Source organism: Sciurus carolinensis, chromosome 6 (assembly GCF_902686445.1).
Source record: "Sciurus carolinensis chromosome 6, mSciCar1.2, whole genome shotgun sequence".
NCBI classification, from domain to species: domain Eukaryota; kingdom Metazoa; phylum Chordata; class Mammalia; order Rodentia; family Sciuridae; genus Sciurus; species Sciurus carolinensis.
Genome location: NC_062218.1, coordinates 138,734,438 through 138,750,561, shown reverse-complemented (window position 1 = coordinate 138,750,561; position 16,124 = coordinate 138,734,438). Strand labels below are relative to the sequence as shown.

The 16,124-nt window shown below is 32.7% G+C and overlaps 1 protein-coding gene and 1 non-coding gene across 10 annotated transcripts in view; one reads left to right on the top strand and one right to left on the bottom strand.

The window, feature by feature from the left end:
• Rapgef6 (Rap guanine nucleotide exchange factor 6) overlaps positions 1-16,124 on the bottom strand; it is a 212,625-nt gene that overhangs the window by 45,520 nt on the left and 150,981 nt on the right. For 5 of the 9 annotated variants that reach the window (XM_047556031.1, XM_047556034.1, XM_047556038.1 and 2 more), the window contains 4 exons: positions 15,689-15,892; positions 12,502-12,610; positions 8,759-8,999; positions 3,021-3,178 (listed from right to left, as the gene is read on the bottom strand). In XM_047556031.1, coding sequence (XP_047411987.1) covers positions 3,021-3,178; positions 8,759-8,999; positions 12,502-12,610; positions 15,689-15,892 — 712 coding nt within the window. Of the gene's footprint in view, positions 1-299; positions 315-3,020; positions 3,179-8,758; positions 9,000-12,501; positions 12,611-15,688; positions 15,893-16,124 lie in introns of all 9 variants that reach the window. The other 4 variants (XM_047556030.1, XM_047556033.1, XM_047556037.1 and 1 more) reach the window with 1 other exon arrangement.
• On the top strand, positions 13,068-13,146 carry Trnai-uau (transfer RNA isoleucine (anticodon UAU)). Its single transcript has one exon. It is a non-coding gene; the product is annotated as a tRNA-Ile (tRNA).

Below are 16,124 nucleotides of genomic sequence, written 5' to 3'. Positions count from 1 at the left end.
TCAGTTTCAAGTTCCTTTTAGCCACACTCTGAAATTTTTAGGTTCCATCTTCTATTTGGTTAAAAATGTCAAAAACCTTTCACAAGCTGTAGAATAGCATGTACACTCTAAATATAGAAATATAATATATACATATTTTTCAAAGAAAATGACTAAAAGGATACATGCCAGTTAATACCATCTTGTAAGAACAAATAAAAATTCTGCTTTCTATTTCATTCAATTCTCTTCCATCTTACTTTTTAAAAATAACAAAATACCACATACAAAGATGAGGAATAGAATTCCAGGATACTTACAGTAAAAACCAACAGCTGTAAGGCAGCAAAAGTAAAGCAAAATCATAAAGAAGTCAGCAATCAAAAGAAAACTATCAACAGTTCTGTAGTTTTGCCCCCACTTTCATTTTGATCTAGTAACAATTTTATGTTTGCAGAATAAACATAACTAAGCTCAAGATTGGTAACATTAAGTAAGCCTGGCTGATGACACATAGGCACTACAATATATGAATGTGATGTGCTAATTTCAGTGCTGTTGCATACTATGTGAGGAGATGAATTTGGAATTAGTTGGTAAGAAATATTTTTTCAAGATAAATAAAAATAATACCACCACTAGGTAGAAGGCCTTTCAAAAAGGTACACATTTTGGGGCTTAAAATATATTTTGTAAGTTAAATACATATATGTGTTCATTTACATTACTAATATGGGCACAATCTGCAGACTGAACCATATTAAGATTCACTCTGAACAGATTTTAAAAAGGCATTTTCAGTTCTTTAAAAAATGTTTTCAATGAAGAGAATTATGATCCAATCTGTAATCAAGTTGGGCAGCATCTCCTCTGCAGAGGCCTAAAATTTCTGCTCCATGGGGCTTAATTAATAGTTTCTAAATTTTAACAACTTCAACCTCTTTCCTTTGTTTCCCATCTAATAATTCAACTTACCTCTTCTCTCATTCTTTCTCCTGTCCTGTAAGCCCATTCCTTATTACCTTAGTCTTATATTCTACATATGCTGATGGCAAAAGTACAGACATAAATTCATTATCATACACCCCTAAATACTTGTTTTATGAATGTATGCATATTTAGCTTCTCCTCTGGTAATGTAAATTTTCTATAAAGTATAAGAAGTACCAGCACAGAATGCAATACACACAGGCACAGAAATAAATTTCTATCCTATCACATAAGAAATAAAATAAGACAAGACATGAAAATGTGCTGGGAACTTCTGAAAAAAGAGAGAGTAACACTGCAGCAGAGGGAGTTGGACCTCCCAGATGAAGTAACATTTACTTTTAGCACTGATGAAAAGAAAAAGTTAATTGGACGTGCAGGGAGGAAACCCTAGAAGGGCAAGTCACACAAAGAGTTCTACCAGATGGGCTATATGGCCTGCACTACACAAAGAGTTCTATAGGGATATGCCATATTCAAGAAAGGATGAAGAAACAGTGGGGATAACGTCAGGACAGGAGGTAAGAAAGGAGGTTCATCCCAGCAAAACACCTTCACACTGGTAGTTAACATTTCCTTTATGAAACAGAAACTGAATCCAGATGGTAGTTTTCCCTACCCCGTGATACTTCACTGCTTGCTTTCTTACCCTTTCAAGTTAGTTAACTTGGTAACAACCTTTACATTAACTTCTGATCATATAATGAGAGTGATTTCTGTATCATAAGTGAATACTCACTGATAAACTGCTAGAAATCTCTAAGCAAAGTAATGATTCACTAAAATTTTTATTCTTGAAAGAATGCTGATAGCCATATACAAAATGAGGTGTGAAAAATATACAACTAGGTTTAGTAATCTCTCTAGTGGTTAAGAGGCAACTGAAATAAAAAGGAAAAAACCACAAACAGAATGACCTCACTAAACTGTGTTTTTGTGCTGTGTCCTGGAGTTTTAAGTTGTGATCATGAAACACAAACTTTACTACTACACTTATATTTTCTTCAAATACTGAAATTTATGTAATTGAGTTTCCTTCCTTTTGAATACTAGTTGCTGGAAGTGAAAGTTTAAGTTGAACCAGAAATATGTTGATCTTTGCAGAAGCATTTTTTTTCCTTCTCTTCCTTGGACACAATTATATAGCTAAGTTCTTAACTGTATGTGTCTTTTACCAAAAGCCCTTCTGAATTTCTTTAAATGATATCTAGTAGATTCTTAAAAGGTTTTGTTTCTTAAAATGAAATTTTAGATTATATAGTTAGGTGATAATTTCTGTCTCTGGGCATTAATAGGTATAAGAAAATCAACTTGATGTCCCACAATGAAAGTCTAAACAACAATGAAAAAGATGGTGTAATACTTTGATAACAACTTTAGCTTCAGATGTTGAGGGAAAAATCACTGCTTTTAGAAAACTATACTAAGGCATTTTTATACATCCCTGAGAAAGATTAGTGAGGCCACTTAAATTTAAATTTTTCATACTTTGGATTACATATTTCTTTTTTTTTAAATTTTTTTAGTTGTAGATGGACACAATACTTTTTTATATATTTAATTTTATGTGGTGTTGAGGAGGATTGAACCCAGGGCCTCACACATGACTCATACATGATAGGCAAGCGCTCTACTATTGAGCCACAACCCCAGTCCTGGATAACATATTTCTTTTTTGTGTGTGTGTGTGTGGTACTGGGGATCGAACTCAGGGCCTTGTGCTTACGAGGCAAGCACCCTACCAGCTGAGCTATCTCCCCAGCCCACTGGATAACATATTTCTTGACCAAGAAGTGTCTGTTTTCATTCCATTGCTCAGATAATAATTACCAAAGATACCTAAATCTGTGGTCAGAGGTAGTCTTTATGTACTTTTGTTTAATTTTTGAGTAAATACTATGCAAGTTTAGAAAAAAAGATAATCTTTCTGTCAGTTTTTCCTGTGAAGTCACCTAGAGGTAAGAGAAGGTAGCAGGCAAGCAAATTTAATATTTATTGCCCTGCCCAACCATTTATCTGTTCATTAGGTACCAATCACACATGGACATTACCTGAAGGATTGGAAAAGTCCAACATGCTGGTAGTAGGTTGCAAGAGATCAGGGCTGCTGGATGAGAGTGTTCCAGGAATAGGCATTATAGCCAGGCTGTGTCTACAATGCCTTGTTCCCACAATGCTGTCATCTTGTGATTGGCTCAGGCCTCCATCACTTAAAAAAAAAAAAAAATCATATATCACTTTAAAGTATTAGAGGGTATTTAAACAGTAAAGTTTTATTCTCTGTGTATCAAGGCATAACAAGAATTTCAAAATGGTGATTTAAACAATAGGATTAAAATTTTATAGTAATTTTTAAAAACAGGATAACTCTAATGATGACAATATAAATATTTTTTAACAACTATATTCAAATAAAATTTAATTTGTATATCTAAGCAATTCTGCATCATAAAAAAATAGTCATACTTGGTTTCTACTAATTTTGGTAGAGAAACTGAACCTGAATGTTTAGGGAGCCTTTGAAAAATTTGCCAGCTAATTCACGGATGCATGTTTTAGTGTCCTGTAATGTAAGTATCCAACAACGTGTAGCTAAACCACAGAAAATGTCCCTTCCTTCCTCTCTTCTAACATATAAAGTCCAGAATAGAAGGGAAATAGCAAAAGTTAAAACCCTTTTAAGGTTTTTTTTTTAAAGGCACTAATTTAATGGCCAAATTTAAGCAAACAAACAAAAAACATCTTTTAAAATGCTTCAGAAGTATCTCACAGGAAACTCTAAATCTACTTGAAGGGGGGAGGAGGAGCATATAATGCTGTCACTTAAGTTTTATACATCTCAAAATACTGGTTTAATTTTAAAGTATAACATTTCTATATAAACACAGCATTGTGGAGGGAACGGGGGTTAGAAGATTCCCATTAGTGTCAGTAGCCAAAATACCACTTCTAGGGGTGTCATTATGTTTAAAACAACAACAACAACAACAACAAAAAAAACCCAAAATACAGAAAAACAATGCTTTCCACTAATATTAGTTCTCATCTAAATTTTATTCGATGCGCCATTATGCCTCGTACTTGCTGTGCATTCAAATAGGCATTATCATAGAATACTTACCTATTATAATGGAAAGGATAAAGCAATAGTCTTAAAAATGAGTGATACGGAAAATATTTATAATATGTTAGAAGTAAAATATAGGATTTAGGCAGATTAGAAAAGGATGCTACAGAACTGTTAAATAGCTAAAGGATTGTCAGCAGCCATATAAGAAAGAGAGGGCCAGGACTGACAGAGCTGAAGAGTTGGGAAAAGCATGAAAACATGGAAGAAGCAAAGATTTCTGTTACTGTATAAAGGGAGCAAGTTTTGATGTCCTACAGACCTGGATTATTAGCTGTTTGACCTCAGGTAAATTTCTTTCTCTTTCTGGACCTTGGTTTTCCTTATATACCCCCAAACTATTATAAGGATTAAAATAGGTAAAGAAGGTAAATATTTTGGCAAAAAGGAAAAAGTACTTTTACCCAAATTAAAATAATTGCACAAACCTAAGAAAGGATATGAATTTTAATTAATTCACATTGAAAAGTAGAAGAGGACAATATGGGAACAATTTATTCTCAGGGAGAAAAGGAGTCTATCTGACAAGTAAGGCAAAGGAAATACCTTATCTGTAAAATTTATGCTTACCCTAAATTGGCTCCTTACGATTAGTTTGTATTCCTAGATGTCACAGTTAAATATTTTAAAGAAGAAGAGCTTTCATAGATGCTTAAATTATGTAGAAATAAAGATTTTTTAAAAAAGGAACAGCCCTTTTTTTCTTTCAATTTTTGCAAACACACCTACCAATATTTGGACACAGAGGGTCAGATAACTGAATCCAAGAAAGAAAAAAGTTACAGATTAGTGAGTAAAGTAGAAGAAACTTAAATGTTACTAAAAGTTAGAATTTTCTATAAAAGGGAATTAGTTGCATTAGTTACAGCAAATTGGAATTCATTTTAGAGACTAAGAGTAGTTCATGGAATACTAAAAACCCTTATATCATACTGAAGTTATTTAACATTAACTATGCTTACTAATAATGAATTGATATGCCACTGTAGCTACTGTCATGTAAAGTTGGTTACAGATTCATGGCAACTGAGGTGTGAGCATATATAAACGAAAATTATACTGTCATGTACAATCCATGCGATGACAGAAATGATATAGTATTTAAATGGCAAAATATCCATGCTTGAAGCTGAACTGATATAGCCTATTTGGCAAATAAGCACGTCAACTCTTACCATAACAGTCTCCTGAGAGGTGATGCAATAATAGAAACAAGACAGTTTTGAAAAATTCCTCAGTAATTCCCTGACACTAAATTCGCTGAGAATAAAAGTACTGAGTTTCATATTATGGAACTACAATAGTTACAAAAATAGTACCAATATGCAAATGAAAAATAACCCCAATGTTAAAAGCAAACAAAAAAAGGACGTTGACAAGAAGTTTGGAGGAAAAAAATAATTCCTGATAAGCAAGAAAACAGTCTACTATTGGGTATGTTACAATCAATAGTATACATATAACTTAGGCTACTGTGATTATAGAAATAAAAGTTGAGTGATTTATGAAAAGGCAAATGAATTGTCTAAATTGTGAAATATTTTCAGGTCAAATAAAAACCATACTACTATGTCTTAATTTACAGATGTTATTTAAATTAACTTTTTTTTCATTTGAAAAAATACTCAATTTCAAGAATATTCTTTCATCTTGAAAGTGTCATGATTTAGGATTTTGGAATTATCTTTTCTTATCTCAAGTATTTGTTTCTTCCTTATATTCTTTCTTTGTTTCTTTTAGAGATGCAGACATTTTCTCCTATAGCACTCTGAAAAGTCATTCCCTACTCTTTATAGAAATGAGTACTCCTAAAGGAAGAGATTAAGTTCGTTCTTGATGCTTCTCTCAAAGCATCTGGGCATATAGAAGATACTCAGGAATTGCAGTCATTTCAATTAAAAAGTAACAAATATTCAAAGTAGAAATCCTGAAAAATACAGAAAGCAAGGGAAGAAGGGAAAAATAATTTATAAAACTTTACAAAATCACCCACAATCAACATGTTGCTATTTTCCCTTCTAGTTATTTTTGCACTCTGCAGTACAATTGATTTAACTAATCTCCCGTAGTCAGAATTTAAGGGTATTTCCAATTTTGCTTTATTATTGACAAAACAATTAAGAACATCTGTACAAAATGCTTACATAGACATGCAATGGTGCATGCCTATAGTCCCCTTTCAGGAAAATCATGAGACCAAGAATTCGAGTCTTGTCTAGGCAACAGAGTGAGACTATCTCAAAAAAACAAAACTATTTATAGAAACACTACCTCATTTTATATTACCAACAGCAGTCTGAATTGATTATCTATCTTATATTATCAATTCTGGTCCCTACTATTCTCTGTCAATTTTTGATGAAAACAAATGGTGTCTTGCCTTGAACTGTATTCTTGATCAGTATCAATACGAAATATTTGAATTCATGTTCTCTGCCTACTAAGGTTTTAGAGATTTTTCCTGATTTTAAGAAGTCAGAGATAGTAAACTTTTGCGTAGTAAAAGCAATTGTCTGAATTCACTTCAAGAGTTTAAGTGCCAAGAAATACACCATACATTCTCAAAAATGAAAAATGGTCAGTATGATAAAATGATAATTAGCTCTCCTCACAAAATAGGCTCCAGAAACCTTTACGACCTCTACTAAAATATTCTGGGTTTTTTTAGTTGTATTTTGAGACAGAATCTTGTTTTGTTGCCCAGGATGGTCTTGAACTTGCAATCCTCCTGTTTCCTAAATAGCTGGTGATTATAGGTGTGCCCCGTTGAGTCTGGCTATCTTTTGGTATTTATGTGGGTGAAATTATTAGCATTTTACTTCATTAAAACTAATGTTTAGTAAAAACATCCAAGGTTAATATAAGCTTCTAAAACGCAGCACATTTTATTCATGTTTGTACTCATAGCTAACAGTTTGTTGCACAAAGTAAAACAGTCCATAAATGCTTGTTGGTTAATAAATGAGGAAAATTAAAGTTAGAAAAATCCCTTCTGAGTTTAAGTAAAATTATTTCTACTAGATCTTTCTTTTTGTGGTACCAATATAAGGTGATAATGTAGAAGGTACTCAACTGACTGCCCTGGTGATCTCAACTTCTATGCTGTAAGCAAAGATAGAATTCACGTACAGTAACCAATTCTCGTTTCCCAAAGGATTCCGTGGAGATGAGATATTGATTTAGTTGCCTGAAATCTGAGTAGAGCTTGCAAGAATTCAATACTAACAAGCTGAAATGAGTCATAATTAATAGTGTTCTTAGGTTTTAAATGACACATGTTGCAACTGTGCTACCAGTCAAAATGAGTACCACTTAAAAGATTCCAGACCAAACCCCCTGGGGTTTCTAGAAGTAAAAGAGCACTACCTTCTAAGAAACTCTGCTTGTGAATTCTTTTCTGTCTTCTGGTCTCCCTTTCCTACAGTGACGTCTGGTCATCTCAAAATTGTCCTCAACCTCTTCATTGTGGGTTGGTTCCTTTTATATTCTCCTTTATTGGATCCTCATTTGTGAGAATAAGACTTTTCTTACAATGTTTGCTATAGTATGCACAATATTAGCAAATTCTATTATTTTAAGGTTATGATTTTTTATAAATCCTTTACTTCAACTTAAGTCAGGCATTCAGAAAATGAATTATGAATTTCTAGATAGAGTGAGATTAGGAACAAGGCTCAGGATGTTTCAATCTATGAGTGCTACATTAAAGGAAGAGCAAATGTACTTTTCTCTTGGAAGAAAGAACTTTAGGAAGAGTACTTTCTGTTCTTCAAAATCTTTGTGAATTTTAGCTATTGAAAAAAATACTGAAAATTATATATGTGCTTCTTTGAATATGCTTTTTTCCCTCTGCTGATTCACTGTCTTAACTTATTCTATAAGTATTACTTGAGTGCCTACTATGTGCCAAGTATTACACCTGTATTTATAGTGTTCTCAGAACTGCTTTATGAAAGCAATCACAAAAGTTTTGCATTATATGTAACATATGTATAGTAAATAATAATCATGTAATATGTGTATATATACAAAATATAATATACGTACATCTATAAAATATATACCCATATAATATATACTAGAGTCATTCTCAACCAGGATACATCAGTAGACTAATTTAATTGATATTTTACACTTTAATTTACATTTAAAAATTTCAGGTTATCACTTAGTTTTGACGATATTCTGTTTTTGAAATAAAAATAGGTTTGACCTAAAAGTTCAACATTAGACTTCAGGAGGAGAAAAATGGTGTCACGATTTAAAAACAAAACAAAACAAAACAAAACAAAACAAAACAAAGCAAAGCAAAGCAAAGCAAAGCAAAGCAAAGCAAAACAAAGCAAAGCAAAGCAAAGCAAAGCAAAGCAAAGCAGAAACAAAACCAAAAAATGGTAGCAGTGAATGTGTCCCAAGATTGTCCAAACTAGACTGGGGACTGAAATTCGACCAAAAATATATAGATGATTATATAATTTAACAGTGGTAACTTCCTAAAAGCAATGGGGAGAATTCAGAATTTATTTTATTACAGATTGCTAGAAGATGTTATGATGCATTAGCTATATAAAAAACAGGAGTGACCCAAACTTCCCTCTCCCAAAATAAAAATTTTACTGTCAATATAAAAATTCCTATACAACAAAGAGTGATAGCACCTACCTGAATAGTTTTGGAGGCAAGATACTAAATCGTGTTTTATCCAAAATTTTCCTGATTTTGTTTCTTCCACCTGAAACGGTATTTGCTTTAACTTTCTTATTTCCTTTTTCCTGTGATGTCTGTTCAATATCTCCGGGGACATCTTGGATTGAATGCCGATTACTTTTTTTTTCAGCAATTTTGGGAATGTGAGGAACCCCATATTTCTCTTGTTCAATCCTACTAAGCAACTCCTTGAACACTGGAAATAAAAAAATAAGCTGGTCATTTCTTTTCTTTTCATTAGGAAGTTTTTACACCAAAAATAAATTTAAAGGAGAAACACAATTACTTTCTGTTATTTGGCCTTTTGCAGTCCCATTCAATTAAACATGATCACATTTATACCCATTCTTTATTTATCTGCTTTATCTACTTCTTTCTTCAGTTTTCAAATCTGACTATACTTATGATGTTGTACAAACTGATAAAATAAAGTTACTGGAGGAAATGGATAGGAAATGGGTAGGTTGCCAGCATGTTTGAAAAATTCAGAGGTTCCTATTTAGGTAATAAGCAATATAACTACTACTTAACTAATTTTATAAAAACAGATATTTAGATTCTGATGAAATGTGGAAAGGTGACTGCACATTCTGGAAAATACACTTAAATAATGTAACCAAATGATCCTAAGGCATAGCTCTGAGCAGTATACTTTAAAAAAGAAAAGATGTAAATGGTATAAATTTGCCCACCGAAACCCCAACCACAGAGAGTATCTTTTATGTTGTTTGGGGGATAAAAGGAAACAGGAGTTTCCAACAAGATCAAAAACAAATGGATAAAACCTTAAGAATCAACAAATTACAATACTAATACAGTTTGTTATTCAACTGTAAAATCTGTACTGTTTTGAGATTTTTAAAAAAAATTAACACACTAATTATATATATTTATGGAATTTAGTGTGTATACATGAATATAGCATGCATTGATTATATCCAACCACACTTCTACCTTCCTGCCCCACCCTCCCAGCCCCTAGTAACTGCTATTCTACTTTCAGGTCAACTTTCTTATGTGAAAGAGAATATGCTGTACTTGTCTTTCTGTGTCTGACTTATTTCACTTAACATGATGTCCCTAGCTCCATCCAATTTGCTACAAAATTTGCTTTTTATAAAATGTTGGAATAAAACGTATTGTGTATGTATACACATTTTCTGTATCCATTTATCTGATGCTGGGCACTTAGGCTGACTCTATATCATAGGTATGGTGAATAGAGCTATAGTAAAAAGTCAAGCAGGTATCTCTTTTGTATGCCCACCAATTTCATGTCCTTTGGATATACACCCGGAGGAGGGATTGTTGGATCATATGGTAGATCTATTTTTAATTTTATATTGTTCTCTAAAGTGGTTGTACTAAGTTACATTCTCATCAATAGTAAGAGTTCCTTTCTTCCCACATATTCATCCACTGTTATTTTTTAATAATAGTCATTCTAACTGGGGTGAGATGGTATCTCATTGTGCTTTTGATGTGCATTTCCCTGGTGGCTAATGATATTGAACATTTTCCATATATTTGTGTTTTTTAAAACCAAGTTTTTGAGTTCTTTATAAATTCTGGATATTAATCTTATGTCAGATGAATAGCTGGCATATTTTCTCCCATCCCGTAGGAAGATTTCAACTAAGGATATCATTTTATTATCAATTCCTTCTATTGAATGCTTTTGTCACTATCACCATATTTTATATCCTTTGAAGAATTATTTCTTCCTCAATTTTTTTTCCCTTCTAACATGCTGTTCTTGTTTCAAGGGATAAATTTTTAAACTGTTCTAAGCAGAGTTCTAGAAATGTTGTCTCCTTGAATACTTTCCCTCTCAGAATCTTTAAGATCACTTATTAGGGATTCCATCATGCTTTCTTGATGATTCTAATTCTCTTTATCCTTGGTGGTTCCTTGCTGTCTATACTAAGTAATATAAAATGAGTAAATATGGTTTGCTCTGGTATCATCTAAACATTTTCTGTTCACAGCTTTCCTGTTTTGAAGGTGTTCTCTTTGCTTACAAGATCCATGCAATATCCAGTCTGACATTTTGTTGGGCAACATTATTCTTAGCACTCAGAGGGTTCTGAGGGTGTGGGTTCCCTACCTTTTGTATCGTTAAGCCCTACTTTTTCTGTCTTTTGGAGTCAATGTTGTTTAACACTATATTATGCTATCTATACATTTTTGTATATAATAATATTTTATACTAATTAGTAATCATTAAGTGATAAGAAAAAAGGATTTAAAGGTATTGGATCCTATGACATATAGCTGGAGAAAATGAAGCCTGGAGAGTAAATAATTTGCCCAACATGCCCAACTCTGGTTTCATCTTTTTCAAAATTGATCTTTGTGGTTTAAGTTAAAAGCTAGTATTACTAAATACTAGTGTCAACTCTAGGAAATCTAAAAACTGTGAAGGTTTTCTTACTTATTCTATGTTAAAGTACTATATTATCAGGAAATTGCCAAATGACTGTTATGTATCAGAGTCAACATGATGTAATTCAGTCAAAGTGACTCCAATAAAAAGAGGAAAGATAACAAATGTCTTTTTTCAATATTACTAAACAGTATAAAGAGGGTCAAGTGGAAAAATTGAAACTTGCACTTCCTTTCTATAGGCATACTTTTGAAAGTCAACTCTTCTCTAATTGCAACTGAAATCTAGAGGAAACCAGCCCTGCCTTCATAAGGACTCTTAAATTTTCTACGGCTATACTGTGTTTACTGTTGCCTTTCTCAGAATTTCAGCAAAAATCCTGCAGTGTCAAATGAATCCAAATGACAGTGAATCTTTTCTAAAAATTATAAAAAGAAAAAAAAAACCCAGTAAATTTCTTAATAAAAGAAGTACAAGATTAACATTTGCTTTATTTATATGATAAAAACATAATGCAGGGGTTGGGGTTGTAGCTCAGTGGTAGTGCACTTGCCTAGCACATGTGAGGCACTGGGTTTGATCCTCAGCACCACATAAAAATGAATAAAATGGAGGTATTGTGTCCAACTACAACTAAGGAAAAAAAATTAAAGAAAAAAAAAAACAACAACAAACATGTAGCTCAGTGGTAAAGTGTTTGCCTCACACATGTGAGGCACTGGGTTCAATATTCAGCACCACAAAAAAATAAATATATTATGTCCATCTACAACTAAAAACTATAAAAAAATAACAATGCATATAATATAATCAACAATACACAGGAAGGTAAGTCTGTTGTTACAGATCTGTAAGTCACTGATTATTAATTCAATGCTTTAATTTTGATGAAACAATCTGGCATTCACCTTTTTTCAGAAAGCTAGTTAAAAGATTAGAAGTAGACATTGGAAGTAGATTAATTGGCAAATTAACAGGGAAAAAATGCCTGATTATGACTTCTAAGTTCTATTCAGATCATTCTAAATATTCCCCCAACAGAGAACAGACATAATAGATGCTCAACAGATATTTCATAAATGACTGAATTAATGTAGTTGTATGCCTACTTTCAAACTAAGATATTAAAATAATACAAATAATGAAAAGTGAAAATTCTAAATTATACTATTCAACATTAGCAATCCTAATATCTTAATAGCTCAGATAAGAAATGTTTTACATTTTACTGTCTTTTCATTGTAATGACTTTTACGTTTACATTATAAAAACAAAAAAAGCAAAGCTCAGACAGTATTTACAAAAAACTTACCAAAAATGTTGGTCTTCACAGTTAGTGCAAGGTGAGTATTATTCCTCAAAATTTCAATGGCCTTTGCAAATGTAATATTCTCAAAATTTTGTCCATTTACTTCCATTATCTTAAAAGTATTTGAAAAATACAAATTAAGAAAACATCACAAAAAGACAAAAGCTTAAAAGTTTTATCCTGAAAAAATTTAAAACAGGACTTCAATAAAATGTACCGTAAGTGAACAATGGCTCTCTTTGTGAGAAGGTAGACTGCTATTTAATATTTTCTCCTATACGGTTGCATTTTCCAAATTCTCTACTGTAAATATATTCCCTTTGGGATAATACTAAGGAAAATTGTTTTTTTCCACAAAGAACACAGTAAGGTTCATAAATGAAAAATTTTGATCATGTCAGATCATCTAAAAAATTACTGTTTATATATGTGTGTGTATAATCAAATATCCTAAATGTAAATTTACTGTATTTAAAAGTAAAATAATTCATTTGAAAGAAGCACTCTAACTATATTTAAAATCTGCTGTCACTGATTGTATCAGGCTGCCAAACAAGAAGCACAACTAAGGGGTTGGGGAGATAGCTCAGTCGGTAGAGTGCTTGCCTTATAAGCACAAGGCCCTGGGTTCGATCCCCAGCAACCCCCCCCCCCCCAAAAGAAGTACAACTAAGACGAGTTCTTTTTTCATGTGAACGCTGGGAATCCTTCATATCAAGAATTGCCCAATTTGGCTATACCTCAGAATCATACAAGAAGCTTAGTTTTAAAAAATACCAATTCCAGTAAAAAGTGATAATGAATAAAAAATAACAGAGGAGAGATCTAGGGGACTGACATAAAAATTCCAAAAGGATAAGAAAAAAGAGAAAGCAAAACTACATTATGAAAAGAAAATTCTAAAGAAGTAAAATTCATAGTTAAAAAAGACCTGCATCTACATGCTAAAATGGGTTATCAGTAGAATGCAAAGATAATAAAAATAAAGCAATCCCTTTTTTTTGGAGGCGGGGATTGCTGGGAATCAAACCCAGAGCCTCATGAATATCAGGCAAGCATTTTACCACTGAGCTATGTCCTTAATCCTTTTTATTTTATTTTGAGCTATTTTATATGCTATGTTATGATCCTCCTGCTTCAGTCTCCTGAGCAGCTGGGATTCCAAGTGTGCACCATCATGCCTTGGCAAGAGATCTGCTTTTTATCATATCCCAAAGACACTTTTTAATTCTAAGGGCAGAGAAAAAAGATTCTATAAACATCACAATGGGGAAAAAAACCCAGAAGCACAAAAGAAAAATAAGGTTGGTTTGAATTTCTTTTGGGGAACATTAAGATGAAATGATATACTTTCTATAACCTTCAGTGTTCTAAAGGAAAAAAAAAATCATTGTTACTAAGGTATCTCACACTTCACTGAACTACAACATCCTCAGAAATGGAAGGATAAATTTTTGAGAAAAAATACCAGAAGTGCTAAAGGTAATTGTGAAGTGAATCAAAATAATGGGGAAAGATGGTACAGATGAAATGAAGGTAAACAATGAAATTAGTCAAGTTAGTTGCAATGTCTTAATGACCACGTACAAATTTGTGAAACTTGATGCAAATGCCAAAAATATTCTGGAAAGAAAAGAAATGTATCTTTTTAAAAATGGTAATAATCTAGATGGGCACAGTGGTTCATGCCTGTAATCTCCGGAGGCTGAGGCAGGAGGATCACAGTTCAAAGTCAGTCGTATTAACTGTCTCAAAATAAAAAATAAAAAAAACGGCTGGGGATGTGGCTCATTGATACAGCATCCCTGGGTTCAATTCCCAGTACTAAAGGAAAAAACCAAAAAAAAAAAAAAAAAAAAAAAAAAAAAAAAAAAAAAAAAAAACCAAATAGATAACAATGACAATAATATAGATTTAAAATCACAGATCACGTCCCACAGTAGCAGAGAGGGCTGATGGAAGAAGGAAAAGCAGGGTAAATGTCATTCTTAGGAATTCAGGAGGCTAAGGTAGGAGTATTCAAAGTTTGAGGACAGATTCCGCAATCTAGCAAGACCCTGTATTAGAATAAAAATAAAAAGAACTGGGGAGGTAGTTCAGTGGTAAAGTACCCCTGGTTTCAATCCCTAGTACCAAAAAGAAAAAAAATCAATAATGAACAAAATATCTATCTACAGGCTGGGATGTAGCTCAGTGGTAGAATCCTTAAGTAGCACGAGGGAGGGCCTAGGTTTGAGTATCAGCACCTCTGCAAAACAACAACCAACCAAACAAAAAACCCAGAAGTCTCTTGGGGAAAAAAATCACCAATTGGCTGAGAATCACTGTTTTGAAGTTCGGCATCTTTCAAAATACTTTTTTATAATGTGAATACCCTCATCATATTAAAATAATGAGAATGGTTTAGTTAAAAGTGAAAGTCACATTCTAATTGAATGAATGAACACGTTTTTGGAACATGAAAAAGTAAGTTTCTCAAGTGATTCTGATGGTTACTAAGATCTGGGGAACAACTCTTTGATGTGCATGAGAATCACCTAGAGAGCTTTGTTAAAAATACAGATATAAAAACTTAATCTCTTGAGAATGTAATTAATATGACTAGAAGGATTGAGGTAAGCATGGAAATTGCATTTTTAATGAAACAAAAGGTTGTAAGTAAATCACATTTTCAAACAGGCTGCTCAGTTACCTAATGTCTAAATGGAAAGAATGGATCATACCAAATTCCTTCCAGTGTCTCATGTTTTCTGGTCCCTTATCTGGCTCATTCAGCTTATGAATGTAGTTATGTTATCATATGTATCATATGAACATTAGTTAAGCTGGTAACATCAAATTATGGTAATCTCCAGCACTTTTGAGAGTGCTATGAAGCGAAATGACCCTTCCTTCAAAACTTATAATTTCCTAATCCTTGGATATGAGGCAGGCCCAAAGGAGGTCATGATAATGAGGCCCAATCAATCATGCTGTTTCAAATGCTAGATCAAATTTTTCATTTACAGTACTGGATATATAATAAATGCGTTTAAAAAAATAAATCATATTTAAATACTACCTCTAAAAAGACACTCAAAAAAACACTCAAGCTGACAATATCTATTTAAGAAGTATCAGATAAGAACAAAATTAATAGACATACTGTTGCTAAGATGGCTTTAATTTAAGTGGTGAGTAATTTACTCACCTGATCACCACGTTTCAGTCCTGCATCAGCAGCTTTGCTCCCAGGTTCTACTCCTTCAACAAAAATACCAAATCCCTTCTCACTTCCTCCATTAAGGCTGAAATTCAAAGGGGACTCGCGGGAAGCCTTTTGTAGTACAACCTGTCTCCACTTAGCCTTTGCAGCACAGGCTATATTCAATAACCTGAGATGACCATTCATTTTCTGTAAAGTAAAAAAGGGTAAAATTATATATCTATTTTTATAGGCTTCTAAAAATCTTCTAAAATTATTAACATTGAACTTAAACACAGACTACGGAACATGTGACAAGGGATTGAAAAAAAATAACTATAAAGGGGAGGGCACTTCTGCAGTGTACTCTCAAGAATAAGATATCTGAGTATGTTAAAGACTTTTAGATAATCATAGGTTAGCAACTCAAAAGGTGGAGGTA